Source organism: Eretmochelys imbricata, chromosome 4 (assembly GCF_965152235.1).
Source record: "Eretmochelys imbricata isolate rEreImb1 chromosome 4, rEreImb1.hap1, whole genome shotgun sequence".
Classification (NCBI taxonomy): domain Eukaryota; kingdom Metazoa; phylum Chordata; order Testudines; family Cheloniidae; genus Eretmochelys; species Eretmochelys imbricata.
In genome coordinates, this window is record NC_135575.1 from 93,598,487 (window position 1) to 93,619,005 (window position 20,519).

Here is a 20,519-nt window from a genome sequence, read left to right on the forward strand (position 1 = left end):
AGAGCAGTAGCATTCTCTCATCAAATTAATATTTCTACATTTTATTTTTACCTATAATTTCACACACACATACACACAGAAAGTGGCAGGGGAATGATTTTATTTTTAACTTTTTCTCCTCCATCTCCCCTAGGTTGCACCATTTCCTAGATGCAGGCCATTGAGAAGGACTTTGTTTTCCAGGCATAGGGAGCTTACAATCCTAAAGGTCACCAGCAGCAGCGGCACTGGCATCCTCTTCCAAGAGAGGGAACCAGACCATGAAAAAGCCAAAAACTACTGCAGAAAGGAAGGGTGCTACCTCTACAGCAGGTATCCCCATCCAGTTCATGTGTGGAGAAGATTAGAAGGGAGGATTCTAGAAGAGCACCAGATGGCAGGGAAAACTATTAAGCAAAGGAGTGGCTGTGTGGGATCTCCGCAAGGCCACGGAAGGGAAGGAAAACTGCTCGGCAGTGGAGACGGTAAAGAGCAATGGGGAGGCTAATTAAAAAATGAGTGTGCTTCTCTGGCTCCACGATGAATCAGGCTCTCTCCCCATGAGTAGTATACCTTTCCAATCTTAATGAGCTCCCACTCAGCTGCTCCTCTGCTCAAGAACTTCCTGACCTGGCCCCACTGCACTTTTAGTATTATCCCCTCCAGTCCTTTTGCCATCCACAGCTCCTCTTTAAAACATACCTCTGCAACATTAACAATAGCAAAATATTAATCATAAAAGCATCTGACTTAAAAGGGCACTTTCAAGGATGGAAAACTCAAAATTTGATAATCTCCCTGTTTTAGCTATTTCTATAGTATCCAGATCTGTCTTTTATAAGTACTGAGGATGTAAAACCAGATTTCAGTCTCAGCCTTCCCAGTTTAATTCTGAATGGGGGAAGAGAGGGAGCAGGAATGTTCTGAAAAATCTCTCTTAGGATTTCAAATACAAGTAATTTAGGATCTAACACATTTAAAAAAAAATCATTTCAAACATCACATTCCTGTTTCAATCATTCTATAAAATGATTGAAACAATTATTCATACCGTATTTACCTGGTGGGGGAATCAGAGGAGGAGCAGTACTGACAGTTGGAGGGGGTGGGAGGAAAGGAGGGGGTGGAAGGTGGGTAGGTGGAGCTCCTGGAGGGAAAAATGGAGGTGGCTTGGTAAAACTGTCTACATCAGAACTGGATCTTTCTGAAAGAACCTGTAAGACATGAAACCTACAGTTACAATGGTTATGTAGAGACAGAGAAGAAAATTATATTTTCCAACCTTTCTAGTTCTTTCCAGGGAAGGAACACACATGCATACAAAATACCTTCTTAAATATCTATGTAAGGAATATACATTTGCAAAAAAACAAAAAAAACAAAAAAACAAAAAAAACCACACCCAACCACCTTTCTATGAACCAAACTAAATATTAAAAACAAAACCGGAACATTTTGAATTCCTAGATTAAAAAAAAAACTACATGAAGCTGGAGTTAGGGTTGAGGCTACATATCAGTAATTTAAGAGTAAAAAACATTACAAGAAAATTGAAATTATTACATTCACAGTTAGGATTTCTTTTAAAATAACCTGAACATGTGAAAGCATAGGAATACAGCTAGAGCACCCAAAAACCTTAATTCTGCCATATAGTGATGCCATGAGGGAAAAATTAGACTAAAAACCCTGATTACTTTCAAAAATCAATTTAATTTAATCAGGGACCACAAACACTAACATTTCTTATTACATAGTGAGAGTTAGTGGAACAGTGACACAAAAATTTATTTAAATGTCTCCCTTCATTACAAGCCATTTATGCCTTAAATCAGATTTTTATTTCTTAAATTGCATATTAAGAAAACTCTCCTCACTTCTTTTTAACATCAGCGTCATTTGGGGGGCAGGCATGCATGGCAGATGACTACTTTCAATATAACATTCAATATAACATGCCATAAAATTGACATTTATATTTATAATATATGTGTGTGTTTCCAGACACACACGCATACATACACCACCACCCCCGTACAGGCCCAATTAAGTCAACATAGCAGCCTGGAGTGTAAGTCAGCAAAGAAGTTGGACCACTGCTGCTTTTTACTAGAAAATACATTACAATGTTTTCTTTTGAACTACATCAATTTGGATTTCACAGAGAAAAAAGTTTCTTGGAGTTAAATTCAACACATTAATTTTAAATGATATTTGTTCCTTTTCCTTGGTTGTTCATATTATCATTCATCCATGAAGTTTAGAATTATTTATTCAGATGATAAGGTGAAAGAAAAAAAAGCCCCTCTTTGGTCAATGACAGAACTTGTGAAAATCTGAAATACGAAACCTGTATGTTGCTATTTTCATTGGCTCGCCGCCTTCCTTCCACTCTGCTGATAGTGATGGTCTGTCCAATCACATCTATTGTACCAGACAATCTCCTGCAACACAGGACAGAATGGAATAACCAAAAAGTACTAAAGGACTTTTACAAAGCTTAGAACAAGCAAATTAAACAGCCAAGGCAAATAATATATGAATCAATTAAAGTCTGTAAGCTCCTTCCTCTGTATAAAAGCTATTTACAAGTCGCATAAGGTTTCTGCAGAATGCTAGATGCTAAAAACATGTTTCATTTATTGAATCTTACAACCTCAGCTTTCTTGTTTCTTTAGAATTAAGGAAAGGAGCAGTACAGCCTTCTCAAGAATAAAGGATGAATGTTTCCACATTCTACTCCCACCTCCCCTCAGTAAACAGCCATGTTTTTCTGCCTATGTTAAAAGAAAACGATCAGCAATATTGCAATTAAAGAGTACTGGTAACATGTAACAAGAAAAGAGTAACCTCAGAGAAATTCTATAAAAACTAGCAAATCAATTAAAAAAAGTGTTACAGGAAACTATCAAAACACAGGAAATTTAGACCTGAGACTGCAGAAACTATGCCTGTAATGGTCCATGGAAGATGGAGAGAATGACTAGGTATATAATGAGGCACTGATAAAAACGGTTAGCCAGCCCTACTGTGCATACTGTAGATATTGCAGCACATATTGCATGAAATCACTCATTCTCCTCGGGGTTTTGCAACATCTAGACATAGCAACATACCAGTTAGTGGGTAACGTCAAATGGAACAGGGTACTAGAAGCCAAGAGACCTGGATTCTGTTCTTGGGTTGATAAGTCTGCCTGAAACTCAGAAGCCACTTAGACCAAGCCACTTATCCTTTGGTACCTCAGTTTCCCAAAATGTAGAACTGAAATATGCAAGGAGCTGCCTTTCCCTAACTGCTCTAAAAACAAAGTACAGGCAAACACTTAACTCCTTCCTGGGTTTGCCTTCATTAACAAAGAAATTAATAGTAGAATAAAAGTTCAACTCAAGCCTCTCGCCAGACTTTATTTTCATTTTTGTTTTTGGCAGGGACCCCCAGTGTTTCTCAACCTTTCTTCACCCAGGATCCAAAATCCATCCGTAATTTATTGCCCAAATATCAAATACTTATGATTCTAAGGACTGATTCAGAGCATAAACCCATAAATGGTTTTGAGTGCAGGTAGGTGGGGGGACTGGTGTAAGTACTTCTCCCTTTTCTGCCTCCACAACAGTCAGGTCCAATAGCACCGTTAAGCAGCTGTGGAACCAGTTACACAATTTCTTGAAGTGGTGCTGCCCCCAGAACTGAAATGAAAGCAGAGGTGTGGAGTGGAATGGCAGTTTCAGTAGAAAGAGTAGTAGAAGGGAGCAGAGTTTCTACTACCATCAACTTCATTTGTTCCTGCTGGGCCTAGTGTCCAAGGGATTTTGCTGTTTCCAACCACTTCAATCTGAGAGGTGAAACCTAGTGGTCACCACCTCATGAATAAGGCTACGTTTTAGTCACAAGTATTTTTAGTAAAAGTCATGGACAGGTCATGAGCAATAAACAAAAATTCACAGCCCATGACCTGTCCATCACTTTTACTATATACCCCTAACTAAAACTTGGTGGGGGCAGCTCGGAGGAGGGCGGTGGCCCTGGGGGCACTGTGTATACTCAAAGGGTGGCGGGGGGTTGTGTATGGTTGCACTGCGGGTGCTCAAGGGGGTTGCAGCCCAGGATGTGCCATGAGTGCTGGGGGAGGGGGTTGGCAGGGCTGGGGTAGGTTCCCTTCCTGGCTCCTGGGAAGCGTTGACCAACAGCTCCTAGCTCCACCTGCTGCCTCCACTCCGCCCCAAGCCCTGGTTCTGCAGCTCCCATTGGCTGGAAACCACGGCTAATGGGAGCTGTGTGGGTGGTTCCTGCTGACAGCGGCAGCACATGGAGCTAGGAGCTGAGTTCCTGTCACCCTTCCGGGGAGCCCCCCCCCGCAGGTAAGCACTGCCCCACACCCCAATCCCCAGGCCTGAGCCCTCCCACACCCAAACTCCTGCTGCTCGGGGGTGGGGGCCTGAGACTGCTCCAGCATCAGCCGGTGCGACTGGCCCAGGGGCTGGCCGAGCTGCTCAGGCAGCTCCCGGGCCAGTGGCCTGGGCTGCTGCATAAGTCACGGAAAGGCACGTAATCTGTGAGCTTTCTGACAAACATGGAGCTTTACTCACGAACCACCAGAGGGTCTTAACCAAAGTTCTACTCTACATCCACTCAGAGATCCTTGAGATTTTCTGCATTTTTTGTCACTTTATATTACTGAAGATCTCTCACCACCACAACCATCATCCTTCTTGTCATAGAGGAATGAATCACAATCACAGAGATTTGAGACAGAGATGGGACAATACATTTCAGAATTCCACCGACTGACGAACTTTCCAAGTACCTTAAATATCAACACAAAGGTCACATACAGTAGCTTTGTCTGAAAAACCATTAGTTTAAGATTTTTTTTTAACACAACATAACAGAAAAAAGAGACATGGTTGTTAAAGAATCTGTGGCATTTGTGTTAGAGCAGAGGGTATAAATCTTGGTACCCAAAGCAAATTCTAGCTCCAATAACTGTACCCTGGCTACCTAATTCCTCCTGAAATTTTCACTTGGCTAGTCCAGTCCCTTCCAGTTCTCAGATGTCATATACTATTTCTCTGTGCCAGTAAACAGTTTCCACATGTCACCACAGAGGTGGCCATACTTCAAGCACAGTTTAAATGTCCTACATATATCCCCTAACAACTTAACAATGCTTTGAGAGATGCAGTGTTTATAATGCTCTTTGAGATCCTCATAGGAAACTCACCCTATAAGTGTAAATTATTAATAAAACATGCAAGTTATGCCAGCAAACAGAATTTTCTTCACTGTCTCATGAAGTTAACTAATCTACTTTCAGCATCATACTTAATACTCCCCTACCTCTGTACTCTTTCCTCAGATGTGTTTCACTACATGCTTTCAAATCTGAGACGTTTTAAAATGTTCTCACAAGATATACTGCTCTGATAATGTAGGAGAGAGGTTTAGCCCTTCACAAAATCTGGACTACTCATCTTCATTGGGCTTCAAATAATTCCCAAAGGTCTGCATTTTGGAGAGGACCTCTAAAACTAAAGGATACTAGTTCTGAGGTAGGAGAAAGACAAGGTCTTCTAAAAGTACATTTAAAAGAGGCAAACACAGACTAAACAGAATATAGCAATTGTAGTCCCTTAGAAATGTTGAGACATTTTTCATTTTAGAAGCAAGAGTCCGAAGGGTCCGTGTTCCCATTTTTCTTCTCACCCACACTGTGGCAAGTGTCCTAGTCTCTCTCTTTCCCTTTATGAAGTGATACAGCTGTGAAACAGCTTGAGAATTTTAACATTTTGTCTTTCAATATGTTGCGCTTATTTTACTCCAACCTAATTTTTTTGCATGTATTCTGTGAACTGGAAACAGGGAGTAGACGAGGCTGCCTCTTTTCTCTGGTTTATTCTCTTTGGTATTAGACACTTTAATGACAGCAATAAGGAAAGAAAGTGTGTCACAAGGTATCAAATCATAGAGACCGAATGCAAGTCTTTACTATATACAGACAATTCTCTATTACTAGTTAAAGACCCACCTACTAGTAAACCAGACATGTAACAGAACACTGCAGTACTTAGAATAATATCAGGATGTAAAGTCCCTTGGGTTCAAATGGAAATTCTGCTACCTTTTACATTCTGCCATCCTTCTGTTTTTAAGGACTAGCAATTTATATGGGTCACAAAAAGCACGACTGATTTAAGAGTGACATTAAACAAAGCTTTGGAACATACTGAGAGAAAAACAGGTATAATTCAAAAATCAACACTATTAGACAGAGGACTTTTGGAGAGAGAGTCATAGATTCTAAGGCCTGAAGGGAGCACTGTGATCATTGACTCTTCCCTTCTGCGTAACAGGCCACAGAACTTACTTTAATTAATTCCTGTTTGCACTACAGCATATCTCTTAGAAAAACATCCAGTTTTGATTTTAAAATTGCCAGTGATGGAGAATCCACCACAACCCTTAATAAGTTGTTCCAACAACTAACTGCCCTCATTGTTAGAGACGTGCATCTTATTTCAAGCATGAATTTGTCAAGTTTCAACTTCCAGACACTTTGTCTGCTAGATACCTTTGTCTGCCAGATTGAAGAGCCCTCTACCATCAAATTTTTGCTCCCCACATAGCTACTTACAGACCGTCTCTTATAGAAGTCTCTTTAGGTCTACTCAGCTTCACAATTCACAACTACTTTGTCCTCAAACTACTACTACTAACCAGCTGGAAAATTAACTTTTGGAACTAAAAGTATTTTTTTTTTTTTTTTTTTTTTAGTTTTAGAGGGCAGAAAAAGCATAGATTGAAACTGAAGAAACTATATGCTTCCATGAGGAAAGCAGACATTCATCTACCAAAAGCTAAGCTTTATCAGTCTTACACAAATTCATTAAATCAAATGGAAGAGAACATACCACCACAGGTGAAAATCAATCATTACTTACATACAGTAAATTGCAAGATTATGTCATAAAGCTGCCAGACTATATCATAAAACGTATCAACAGAATATGAAAGTTTTTAGTGACATTAGTCAATACAGTACAGGAGATTGAAACATTTTGGGAACAAGTGGGTTGACGTCGGGTGAAAAGAATGGAGGACCTAGCTATTCAGGTCTGAAAATGCAGGCAACACAGAAACTACACCTCATACACAGAAGTTATTCGCTGATTTTCTAAGCCAAAAAACCAAACAATATATCACACCAGTGTTTCACACTCAATTTCTAAAAGGAGGTGAAGAGCAAAATACAACTGCTGAATGCTATGTGAATATAAACCATAGTGAATATATAGTGCTTAGACAAAAACAGAGGTCTATTTGTGTTGTGTGTACATGTGCATATAAGGAAGAAAGGAGGTGGAGGGGAGAGGGAGAGTAATATCTACCAGTATTTACAATTAAAACACAATCTGATGAAAGGTCTTGGATTACCAACCCTTGCATCTAAAGATTGAAAAACTGGATAATCAGCTAAAAAAAAATCAGAGTTAAACAGGTTTTGACTATTTAAAGCATGCTCCTAGATTTTACAATTAAGTCACCTACATGCTAAAAGCAAATTTGTGAGGCAGAGTGTGGAAGCAGATTGGCCCAGTTAGAAGTCAGTCTGCATCCAGAGACTATGCTGAAATTCACGCAATTACAATCTTTACATGTTACACAAGACCCCCAAGTGAAAGCACACAACAGGTCCACGAGATAGCAGCTGACGTTGAATATCTGGCAAAGCGAGAGCTGGCATTTATCGCCACATTCTAGGAACGTCCATGCACAGGGTGGTTCTGGGATAGCATTCTGACAAAAATAAATGAACCAGAGAGTGGATCTCCAGATCACCTACTTTACACATACAACCACTGTCCAAAACAACATAGTGTAGATTTCTAGATACTGAAAGAGGGATATGAAGGCTCATGGACCTTGTTTTCCTTATCTCAGATTGTTAACTTTCTTCTCCCCTTCTCCATTCAGTAAACTTTATCTGTTTTCTGTAGGAGTGAGGTACACACGTAACTAATACACTGGAAGCTGCAAGAAGTGTTACTTGACAGAATGCCTTAATACAAATTGAACAGTTCAAAATCCTTCCTTTTTAAAATGTACTTTGTATTTTGTTGTCTACTTCCTGAAAAACAAAACAGTGAAGACTCTCCTAAGTTACTTACCTTATAGTAACTTGGATTCTTTGAGATATGTTATCTACATGGATTTCACTCCTGGTGAGCATATTCCCCATGCACGCAAGATTGGATTATTTTTGGCGAGTAATGTCTGTTGGGGCCATGCTTGTGCTCTAGGCGCCCTCTGTTACAAGCCCAGAAGAATATATTTCTTCCAAAGAGGGAGCTACTCTCTCTCGTGTCATAGGGCATACCCAAATCCTATCCACAATCTGAACAGGAGAGCTCATCAGTATTGTGGTGGTATTTGTAGACGGTATCAAGGCAGATGCACCTCTAGCCACTGATGAGTCCAGCAAGGGTGACTCCAGTTATGTGGTCATCGTGAGATCACTTGGTACTGAGAACCTGGGCTAGAAACATCTGCACCATGGAGGTCAACATCAAAGTTATGGGCACCAAGGTTATCAGTACCAAGTGTGCTGTGCTGACATTGGTACCAAGTCAATAGTACTAGGGGGGAGTATGAACCTTGGTTTCAGATGGTACCACAGATATCTTAGTGACCAGTCAACATACTTTGATCCATCATACTTAGATCTAGCCTGTGAACTCCCTTTCCACTGAAGAGCAAGAGCCAATACAGAGGCATGATGGGCCTTCTGCCTCATTTTACGAAGCACCAGAAAAGATGACCTATGCCTACACCCGTCCTTGCAGTGATGTTCCTTCCTATCCCTTTCTGATGACTGGGTAAAGGAGGTTTTGACTGCTCTTCAATACTCAGTAGTCAAAGAGTTAAAGCTCTTCAACGAAAAAATGAGCCCAGGAGCTCACAGCAGAGCCAGTGCTCACAGGAGCACTAGCTGAAAGTTCAGGCTTCAAAGGTTCTTTTTCCTCATACTTTGAAGAGGCACTTCACTGAGCACTCCAGCAGAAAGAGCCTGATGCAGGCCTTGCTTGCTTTCTGTGTCAGAGACACGCCCCTCGCCAAGGCACAAGAGGCACCTAGAGCATGCCCATCACTGAGAAGGAGAGCAACCTCACAAGACGGACAAATTTTAAATCCTAGTGACTTTAATTCAGTCATAGTGTCTTGAGTTCCAGTACTGGGGATATGTCCTAATCTACCATAAAATGGTTTGCTTTTGTTTTTTTGCCAATGGGCATAAATAAAACTAAACTAACTACTACTAACTAGCCTAACGAGACCACGTGTAAGTATACACTAAAGGGGTTCCATCTTGCTGCCATGGGCAGTAAGAAGGAATTGAAGGACAATTTTGCTTGCTCCACCCTTTATGCCCTAAAGGCATGTAGGGTGCAGGCACTGCCCCAAAGGACCCTGCGTGCCAAAAAGAATCTAGTCGTGTGGAAATGGGGCACATGCACACCAGAAGTATTATCCACATGGACAGTCACTCGAAAATGAATAATGTTTTAGTGAATGGTTCCATTCTAAGCAGAGAATGGTTATTTATAAACCATTCAAATTACACTATCCTTATTCTCCAAGAAAATCTAGTTCAAAAAGGTACTCTCTTATATGGCAGGCTAAACTTGTTTAGGTTTTATAAATGAAAAGGAAAAAAAATACAAATGCAACTCTGTTAAGAAATTCCAAGTTGATATAAACTGCTTCATACCTTCACCAGAAATGAGACTATGAACAATGAAATGTGTTTTAACATAAACTCAACTTTTTCCAAATGTATAAACTAATAAAATCTGAAAGATACTAATTATTGACTAGGCTACTCAGTATCAACTGTACATTTATATTTTGCTCTTCATCTTCATAGTGCTTTAGAAACCATTAACTAATAAAAGTAATGCTTTTCTTTGTTTCTTCTTATCCTACCTCCATATGTACATTTTGTTCCCCTGTATCTCCTTAGGAGGACCAGGGATTTGTTGAGACAGTTTTACTTGCTGTTAATTGTTGGGCACAAGTAAGCAAACAAACGTAACAAAGTAATCCAGCTTCAATTCTGTACAACATTTATTGAACAGACATACTTCAACCCTAGTTGATATTTCCCCCTTTAATCTTGCAATGTTGATTCAGGGAATGTGAAGTATATATCTATTTAATTATGAACAAGCACAGATCAATGTTCTATGGCACTTACAGTGCTTTTTCTCTGAACCATGCAGAACTGAGAACATGACTGTCTAGGTGACAAGTCATTTTTCTCCTAATGAAAATATCCATTAGAAACATAAAATAATAAAATTAACAGAGCAGACAAGGGATAAGCAACATAAGAATACTACCAAAAAAGTAATGGAGAGTTAGTTACACTACATATTACTAAAAATGTGCCGTATCAATTACAATATAGATGCAAGAGATGTTGCACTTCACTGTTCACGTTCATACCTAGACGGTTGGAAACATAGCATTTTTATAAATGTTCCACTTTGACCTGTGAGAACAGAATAGCCTACAAAGACCTAAACCTTCTGTGTGCTGGCTGTTAAGCTAGTCTGAAATATACTTCATAAATGTTCAATCTGTTCACAATCTAGCTATCAATATGTTCAAAGAGGTTCCTTCATTGCTTTATATTTGTTGTAAATAGTGCAGGTGGTATTTTTATTAATATGATGTGTAAAACATCATAGTTTCCCTATTCAATTTTATATTGGTGCCTGACCAAATGCAGAGAGCTGCAAAGGGGTGTGACAGGGTGCTGAGTGAGAAGCACTTAATCAGCCCCTGCCACTCCCGCTCCAATCAAGGAGAATGAATAGTTAGGAGAATAGAATGGTTGGATAGCCCTGTGTCTGCCTGGTAACGGGCAGCACCTGCCAGCCTCATGAACCAGGGCTATAAAGGTTCGGAGGAAGCAAAAGGCTAAGCACAGAGGGAGTTCGGAGCCTTCTGGTCTGTTGCTGGCCAGGCCTGTACTTTGCAAAGTTGGCTGTGAAACCTATACACAGGTGGAAAGTGGTGGTGGGAAAACAACTGTAAATAAAGAACACTGGTGTTGCATCAAGCTGAGGCGTTCCTGACTGACTGGAGAGGGCAACAGGGTCCAAAACCAGAGGGGCCCATGGTGCGCCTTGTTACAGGGGGCTTCTACAGATCTGAGCAGGAAAGGCAAAACAATAACAGATATAATTTAGCTTTAGGTACACGCCTTCAAAGCAGCTAAGCACACAATGGCTGGGCTATCAAATGAGGGAGCAGCAGCTACCTAGCTGGCTTCATCCAGGCTAGAACTTTTCGCTTTCTATCACTGAGATCAAAAGACCGGGATCGTTTTAAAAAAGAACTGAAGAGGTTTTTGAGGTGAGCTGGTCTTGGATGCTGTCAGCGGTGGGTGGGGAAAATAAGCTGAAAAGAGGATGCACTCAAAGACAAAGGGAAAAGGCTACAAGCAGTGTAGGCTGGTTCTCCCAACTCAGAGATGGGGAAATAAGCCAGACCCACATGAGCGGTGGATAGAGAGATTAAGTTTAGGCAAGGGAATATGTATGTACAGCCTCTTATTTTATATCTACTAATCTAAGTATTGTGTACCCTTTCGGCAAAATAAATCACGTTTTGTTTTGAAGAAGCTGATTCTGTCTCACTGCAAGAGTACGCTGTCACAAGCTCCGAAAGAGAAATCCTTGCGGGGTCATACCCCAGTAGGACCTGCCGCATTAGTTACAGTTGATACCCAAGGGATCCTGGTGTGACAATGGGCAAACTGTGGAATTCCACCCCAGAAATTGTAATGGCCAAAGGCCTGACACCTCTAGGTGGTGCTCTCACAGAGACCCCAAAGAACGGACAGAGGTACACCTAGCCTAGTGACAGAACAAGACTCACCCTGTAATTATATCTGTCTCTGTTAAGCTGCTAAAAAAATCTAACTAAATACTGTATTATTTAGACATCTATTAGATGACTTCCATAATGTTCTAGTTCTTTCAGAAGTACATATTGTTTATTCAATAATCTTTAACCTTGTACATGATTAAATTTATACTGCAGTTTCTAAATAAACTGAGCTATCACGAAAGATATTCAATCAAATGGAAGTCTTCCATTATACAGGAGTATTCATATGATGTACATTAATGATTTTTTTTTTTTTTTTCAAATGAAACCTATTACCATCTGGCTAAAACTGCTTCTTAGCTTTTTAGTAGCCAATGATAGTTCTATTTGTATCATTTGAACAACAGTTTCCATGCTCCTGGCTGACCACTATTACTGATTTACATACTGGAGGAAAAGCTATTTGGGTATTAGGGTTTTCTAGCTGATAAGCCATTGGATGGGGGCAATTAACAGGCTCTAAATTCAAACACTAGAGAAAATATTTTTAAAATGAAATGCTTTTCAATTTTTGCTTCTCACACATATATTATGTGGTCAGACCACCACCTGTTTTCAGACTCCCAAATAAGGGAAAATATGTGCTGCAATATCTAGGCACAAGAGTATATCCAGGAAACCACATGGCGGCCCTGACTAGGTAGATTTCCAAAAATCTGTCTAAGGGGGACAATGTCCCACCAATGACCAAAAAAAAAAAAAAAAAAAAATTAAAAAAAAAGTGGGGAGACGGAGGGGGGAGGGAGGGATTAAAATGTTAAATAAGGATTGTGCCCTAATTTTTTGTTTTTCTTACCTTAGTTCAGGTGATTCGGCCCTCCCATATCGCTCCTGCCACTTCCCGATGCCTGAACTGGCTTTTCTGGAAGCAGTGCTTGTCTGTGACTGAGAAGAGGTGCTGTTTCTGGTGAGATAAATTTTCTAGGTCTTTCTTTTCTTGTCTCTATCTTTTCTGTTCTTTGAGCTCCTCTTCTCTTCCCTGCTCCCATTTCCACTGTCATTCTTCCACTCCCTCCACCCAGCATATCAACTACTGTTAAAAGCTAGCAGGAGTTCTTATGTAATTCAAGAAGCTTTACTACCAAATTTACAAACAACACTACTGCTAGCGCCTCATACTACACTGGGAATTTTTAAACAAGTGACATCAGACTGGGATTGCAGTGCAATCCTATCACCTGAAATAAGCTGTACCTAGTTAAAATTCTCTTATTTTAAGGGATAAGCATCTACAATAGTTTTTCCACATTTTTTCATTAGCCCACTAATTTGCAATAAAAAAAGTCAGAGTAACCTTCCCTCATATACAAACAGGGTGCAGGGAAGGTGCTGGTGGTGATGAGCTTTGTACTGCTGTTACAGCACTCTACCAAAAATGGTTTAAGTAGAAGCATGCATTGCAAATGATCCAAGACTAAGTTGTTTATAATAACTTACAAATATTTTTCTTTCAAAGTCTCATCTGACCATTTATAAGAAACATTGTTTTTGGCACAGCAACTTATAACTCGGTGTATTATAAAATAGCAGACATCAAATACTAAAAAAAGTCAGCTTTGCCATTATAAGGACAAGCAATTACAATGATTTAAGCAAAGTTTATATATAATACAGACACACAATATACACACCTATTCTAAATGTGTACTGATGGGGAAGAAACAGATAGAAATATAAATGCTGGCATGCTGATTTGTGCTCTCTGTTGCCATACAAGAGAACCAGGTTAGATTTCTAATCTCTACTCCCAAAGATATCAAAAGTTGGGGAGTAAACCTGGCTCTTTAAGAAAAGGAGTGCACCTCCAATTGCTCAAGAATAACTCCTCTAATTAATAACAATGTTTACTGACTTTAGTACCACTGGAAAATCAGAATATGGTAGCTGCAAGCTGAGACTCAAAGATAAGGGATGTGAGGGGAAATGAAAGTAGGCAGGGGAACACTGGGAAAGGGAAGAGGCATGGCATGAAATTTGAATTCCATCTGCAGTATGTCAAAGGGATTTTCCTTACAAAATAACATTCAATTTCAATACACACACACACACAGTGCTTAAACTAAAACTGCACACTCCTATAATATACATCTACAGAATATGCAATCCATGTCTACACTACCAACGTTTTCCACATATTTTAAGCTAATATATTTAAAAATCTAATTTCATAGTAGTTCATTAACACTATCTAAAGTATTTAAAATACCAGTGTAAAAATGGGCTGTGTTACACAAGGCATCATATCATGGAACAACAATGGTACTCTGCACAGTTCTAAAGCAATCACACCTGGAATACTGTGTTCAGTCTGGGAATCTCATTACCAATAGAGACAAACTACAGGTAATTCAGATAAGAGAAATAAAAATTGTCAGGGGGATTGAAAGGATATATAAATGAGGGAAGTTTAAAAGTTATACGGTTTCTTGGATAAATAAAGGTTGGTGGAGGGACTTGAAAATAACCTACCAACATCTGAACAGTGTAAGCCCCAAGCACAGAGAAGAACTATTTAGTTTACTACAATGGAGTATAACTCAGAGCAACAGGCGGGGAACATTTTGGCTGAATATCAAGCAAGGATTTCTTTACAGAGAGATGTATTTGTCTGTTAAACAGCCTTTCAAAAATGTGATAGAAGCCCCCTTCTTTGGGATATTTAAAATTACTCCTGACATAGTACTAAAAAATGAATAGCAAAAAACCTTGAATTGGGGAAGAGTGGGACTGGATGACTCAATACATTTCCACTGCCATCATCTGTAACGTCTACGATACTATGATAAAATGCCTTCAGGTTTTTTGAGTTGCCAGCAGAATTGCTCTTCAGGACCATTTGATAACTAGAACAAAGTAGAGTCATGAACTCCAAAGACAGCCAAGTTCACAATCACAAACACAGTAAAGCTTAGAGTTGAAGGGAGGACACAAGCAGTACATATTAAAGCCAGGGAGGTTGGAACAATACTACAGTAATGAAGTTATTTCCTCCACTTTTAAGAAAAGTATGCTAAGTGTCAACCAAGTGCAAGAAAGCAAGAGATACCTTGTAGGGCGGGGACTAGATCCCAGGAGCCCGGAGTTGTTTTTATTCTAGCTTTCCAACTCTGAATTTTGTTTATTTTGAAAAAATGTGTGTGTTCGTGCCAGTAGTGCAGTGTTAACAGGAGACATTCTGGTGGCTATTCCACTCTCTGGCAGCCAAATTAACTACATAGAAAATACCATATGAGATACCAACTCTGGGATTTTCATTTTTGTCCTGTTTGGTCCTATCATTTTTTCCTGGTCTGTCATGCTACCACTTCTTTTAGGAGCATCACAGGAGTTGCATTGCATGCACAAAGAGAAACGCTTCACTGAGAGCTGGTTACAAACTGAAACTGAATAAGATCATGCTTCCTTGCATATTTTTAACTAGTCACATTTTTTTATTTCTACAACAGATCAAAACCTTTAAAAAGAAAACTCTTTATGACAAGTTATAAAATTACGACTGTCCAACTGACCTGTTTGTCGGGATTCCTGATTTGAACAGTGGGGGAGGAGACGTAAACTCAGCTTTGGTCAATTGCACTGCCACCTCCTTCTCCATATTTCCAGTTCTGCCCTGCTGTACCTTCAAGATAATGTTTTCCTCATTAGCTCAGCCTCAGAAGTTTAACAGCACCATCACTCGATACAACAATACACACTGGTAAGACAGACCACATGATTGTGGGGATTGGTCCTGCTTTGAGCAGGGGGTTGGACTAGATGACCTCCTGAGGTCCCTTCCAACCCTGATATTCTATGATTCACAACTTCAATAATATTAAAACTATTATTCTTGCACAGTTAATAAAATCCCACATTTTACAAGGAAGAGTTACTTGCAAGAAATTGTTTTTAACAATAAAAAAGGAAACTAAAGAGCTTCACATTTATCTATGAAGATCAAAATTCCTAATTTTTTCAAGGCGTATGACCAAGGATAATAAAATCTGGGTTAAATTAGTCTTCCTGCAGACTCTTATTTTATAAAATAACATTTTGATTTAAAATATCAAAGTTATTTTCAAAGACACTCCTCATCAAGAAAACTAATGGAATGTAAAGTCTTCACATCAGAAACAAACTGCAAAACAAGGTGAAAACATTCTTCATTTAATGAGACAGTAACTACAGCCTAATTAACTTATATACTCGTTCATTAGCCCATTCATTTATAAGCCGACCCCCCAAGATGGATAGGTAAAAACAGTATGACCCTTTCATAAGCCAACCCTATATTTCAGGGGTTGGCAAACTTTGGCTCCTGGACCGTCAGGGTTGGCAAACTTTGGCTCCCACTGGCTGGGAACGGCGAACCGCAGCCACAGGGAGCTGAGGGGCTCCGTGCCTGTGAACGCTCCAGGTAAACAAAATGACAATGTATTAGATATTCAATTCAATGATTTCATAGAGTTTAAAATCATCAAATTTTGGTATAGACCTGTTTATAAGCCCACCCCCGCTCTTTGATGTATCACTTTTTTACCAAAAATATTCGGCTTATGAACGTGTATATACGGTAATTACCTCACTGTTGAAAGCCATACCAAGAATATTCAATTCTTGTACTTTAACCATGCAGCTACTGGCATTTTCAGTTTAGTAAGAAATACTAGAAATGTAGAAAAGTTTGTAAAGTAGTGCAAGATTTTGTAGCATTTCTATCTTAAGTACTTCTGGTGCAAATACCTCTAACACTATTTTTCCCCACAGATTTGGCAGCTGACAGTGGCACAGTTTATAAGCAAAATATCTGAAAGATTTTGTTAGGGAAATATGTGAGCACTATGAAAGAAACAGAAGTAATAGTAATTCAGTAGTGGAATGACACACAAATGCCACCTCTTCAGAGACTCTCTTTGGAAAAGCAATAGCAAAAGTGGAATTAGGGGCCAAAAAAAACCTAAGACCTTTTCTAAGTATACTGTATGAGATATGCATTAGCCAATAAGGTAGATCAAGAACCAAAATTTTAAATGCAGAATTAGAAATATAATAACAAACAGTTATACTTTCCTATGCTTTTTTAACAATACACACTCAACTTTCCAGTCCTTAACATCTGTAAAACAATTTCCATTTAACAACAACATCTGTTGGATGATTGTTTAGATACCAATATCTCAAATTATTATATGGAAATTTAGCTAAATCATGGTATACTTCCATATAGGCTCTGATCTTGTAACTTTTCACATGACAATGGACTGCAGAGCCTTTGCACAGCCCCAATGCCTTAAACAGAGCTCCACACAGGCACAGTAGTCCAACCTTAGATGGTAAGTTGTCTAACGCAAGGATTGTGTCTTCCTTTACGAATTTATGTACAAACACTTCAGAGACTTTCAGTGCTTAAGTAATTAGTAATGATAATAAACAATCTTGGATTCTTTAACCTCACAGGATATCCAGCTTAAAGAGAAATCATTATGGAGCTATTTCCATGTATAGTAAAGTAATTTTGTATTCAACATTTTGTTGCCATGGTCACACTGGAATTTTAACAAATTTCTAATCAAACATGCAAAAGAGTGGCATAATTGTTCAAGTTTTCCTTTTAACCAGAAATAAAAAGGCATAATAGCTAGAAAAACTGAATAACTAATTATTACAGACCCTTCAGGTGAAGGATAAAATCCCTAAAGATTTCTACTGGCCAATCAATTCTGGAAAATGTGAAAATACTGAGATCTATTTTTGTTAATTACTTCAGGGCTAGTCTAAACCTATAATATGAAGGCAAATAATATTTTCGTTTTTATAGTTCAATGGAGAATGAAAAGTGTTTAACAAAATGATAAAATAAGCATGTTCTTCATTACCCTGTTCAGCTTACTCTATTTTCTCATCCTAACCAAATGTATGCCCTTTTATGTTTTAGACCCTTCAAATGATCAGCCATAGAATGCTATTTCAAAAACTAAAACCATACATTTACAAAATTGTTTTGTCACATTCTAATTGTAATCATACCTCAAATATGAAGTCTGGAGTGGTTATGAACAAACTGTATTCAAATAAAATTCATTCATGGTTCTATTATGGGGAAATTAACAAGATTAATATTAAATGATAGGTTCTGTACTAACCCAGACAGAAGTTATATTCTTCAAAAGAAAAAATGTCTTTGTCCTCAGACATCTATAGGAGATATGTACATATCCTCCTCATTACCAGAAAAGGCACGTAAATTGGAAGACACGCATGGCCAACAATCTCTTGTGTTTAGACAATGAAAATACTTACCTAAACAGCGACATATCACTAGCTCTTGCCCTCAGGCTGTCTTCCTGTTAGAGCTTCAAACCTCAATCCCCAGACTCAAGTGAGGAAGCCTCTGAGTCGGATCACTTAAATCTCCCCTTACCAAGGCAAGCAGCAGGTCCAGAAGAGAGTCTGACCTTGTAATGGTTAGTTGCAATGGGAGACCACACTCCTTGCATTTTCTGAACTCTGCCATGATGAACATGGTGGAAAGAAAAGCTACAGAAGCTACTGTAAAGAATATCCTCACTGAGACAGAGAAGAAAACTAGTGGACACTGCAGCAACGTAGGAGTGAGAAATGGCGCACCCCCCGCAAACAAAAAAAAAAAAACCCACCCACCTGGCTACAATTGCTGTTTCTGTTGCTGTAGCATGGAATAGAGAAACAGCAATCATCTATTCTGAACTGGTTTTAATGAAGTTCAAGAATGAAATACTTACCATACATTACAACTCAACAACCAAAATAAAATGACTTTAGTATTGCAACTGAATCTACAGACTTATTTATATTAAAAGCAGTTTTAATATAAATTGAATGATTAAAGAGTGACTTTCAAAAAAAGAGAAAATTTAAGTCAATGCTTCACTCCAGTCTACTGAAAATAAAAACAAGTAGCTAGGTTGTATTTCTGTTAAAATACTGATATTTTCTTATGGCAGTTTGTCCTCATTTAGACAAATATCAGATGGAAATAAAACAGAGTACATCTAACCCACATTAGACAACAGAAGAACCTAAAAGAAAAGATATCTTCACATCTCAGACTCACTGAGGATGAAGGGTACAAAATAAAGTAAAATAACTACAAGGCTGTTGGGTAAAATATCATGCCATAACATCCTCCAATAGCTTCCAAAGCCTCTCCAGAACCACTGCAGGAATTCTTTAACCTGAATAACAAATGCACTATAACTAAAAAAATAAAACCACCACATAAAGCAAGTATAGTTTCACTTAGCAATTATTAGTGCACTAGGCCATTAACTCACATGCTTGTAGCAGTGATAACAAAACAAACTTTTTTTTTAATTCAGCAACTTTGTGAGATACACTGAAAGTCACTGATGTAAGATGAGAGCTTAGAAAAACAGCTATGTCCACTTCAATCTTGCCTCTATCACTTGAGAGTAGTATGGGAAGCAATACTCAACAAAAATGAGAGCAACCAAGGAAAGTTTACTAAAATTCACCTTAAAAAGATTGTATCTGCCATCTTGAATCTCTGCACCTGGTGTTACTTCCATAGAATTGTCTTCGGCCTAAGTTAAATAACACATTGCCCATTAAGATACCACACAACTTTGAATTGATGGGCTACATCATGACTAACACATGGTTACAGCCTAGCAGTGCCACTATCTGCACAAATAGTCAACGAAACAACAGAGAAAGATTCTGGGTGGCGGGAAAAGAAAAAGTATGAACTTATTAATAATGATATTGTACCAGACAGAAGAGGTTTCTAACACACAAACAGTGACACAGCACCGTAACAGCTTTATGGGGGGGGGGAGGGAGGGACGGAGTGTTTACATATTATGGAATACCACAAAAATGTTATTAATTACCATAATTTTATTTGTAGTTGAGGTAACTGGTAAAATTTCGAGTCCCATTCGTATCCTCTTTTGTTTTTCACAGTAAGCTTTCCAGGTATCTTCATTAAACCCATAATTGAAATAATCTGAAAGATCAGCACCTTCAAACAGAAAAGCACAAATTCTAAGAATTAAGCATTATAACTCATCCTTCCTTTTCTATTTCTGCTTTGTTTATAGCAACAGAAAGAATCAGAAATCAGGGGAAAGTCCCAATGTTAAGAATTATAGATTTCTTACACTGAATAATATGCAACCTTCTACAGTTCAACATATTTGATGTCTATTCTGGTCATGCTATACTTTCCAATTTTGCAGAGATCAGGCTTCAAATAATAAATCAAAAAGCAATATGCCTCTTACATCTTTGTAAAGACATCATTTCCATCTTCAAAGCAATTTACAAAATACTCCAATGAGCAGTTTAGAGGGATAAAAAGAATGCAAATACTGGCCAAATCTGGCTTTACCATATGTATTGGGAGAGAGGTAAGCAGAAAACAATGAACACATGCAGAGACCCTAAGAGTCAACCTTCTCCTCAAAGTCTGTGTGTGCCCTGCATGAATACAATATATCAGAGAGTGACAAGAGCTAAGGGGCAATCATTCTATGTAGCTTTTACTGCTAGTAACATTACTTTCTGCTTTATCTCTGGTAGTACATTCAGGCATGGAGCCA

The 20,519-nt window shown here is 38.7% G+C and overlaps 1 protein-coding gene across 10 annotated transcripts in view; it reads right to left on the reverse strand.

The window, feature by feature from the left end:
• The window catches only part of FIP1L1 (factor interacting with PAPOLA and CPSF1), an 80,378-nt gene that overhangs the window by 42,115 nt on the left and 17,744 nt on the right, over positions 1-20,519 (reverse strand). For 4 of the 10 annotated variants that reach the window (XM_077815627.1, XM_077815628.1, XM_077815626.1 and 1 more), the window contains 7 exons: positions 19,809-19,939; positions 19,431-19,499; positions 15,447-15,556; positions 14,643-14,780; positions 12,734-12,841; positions 2,330-2,423; positions 1,040-1,193 (listed from right to left, as the gene is read on the reverse strand). In XM_077815627.1, coding sequence (XP_077671753.1) covers positions 1,040-1,193; positions 2,330-2,423; positions 12,734-12,841; positions 14,643-14,780; positions 15,447-15,556; positions 19,431-19,499; positions 19,809-19,939 — 804 coding nt within the window. The remainder of the gene's footprint in view (positions 1-1,039; positions 1,194-2,329; positions 2,424-12,733; positions 12,842-14,642; positions 14,781-15,446; positions 15,557-19,430; positions 19,500-19,808; positions 19,940-20,519) is intronic. The other 6 variants (XM_077815633.1, XM_077815632.1, XM_077815629.1 and 3 more) reach the window with 5 other exon arrangements.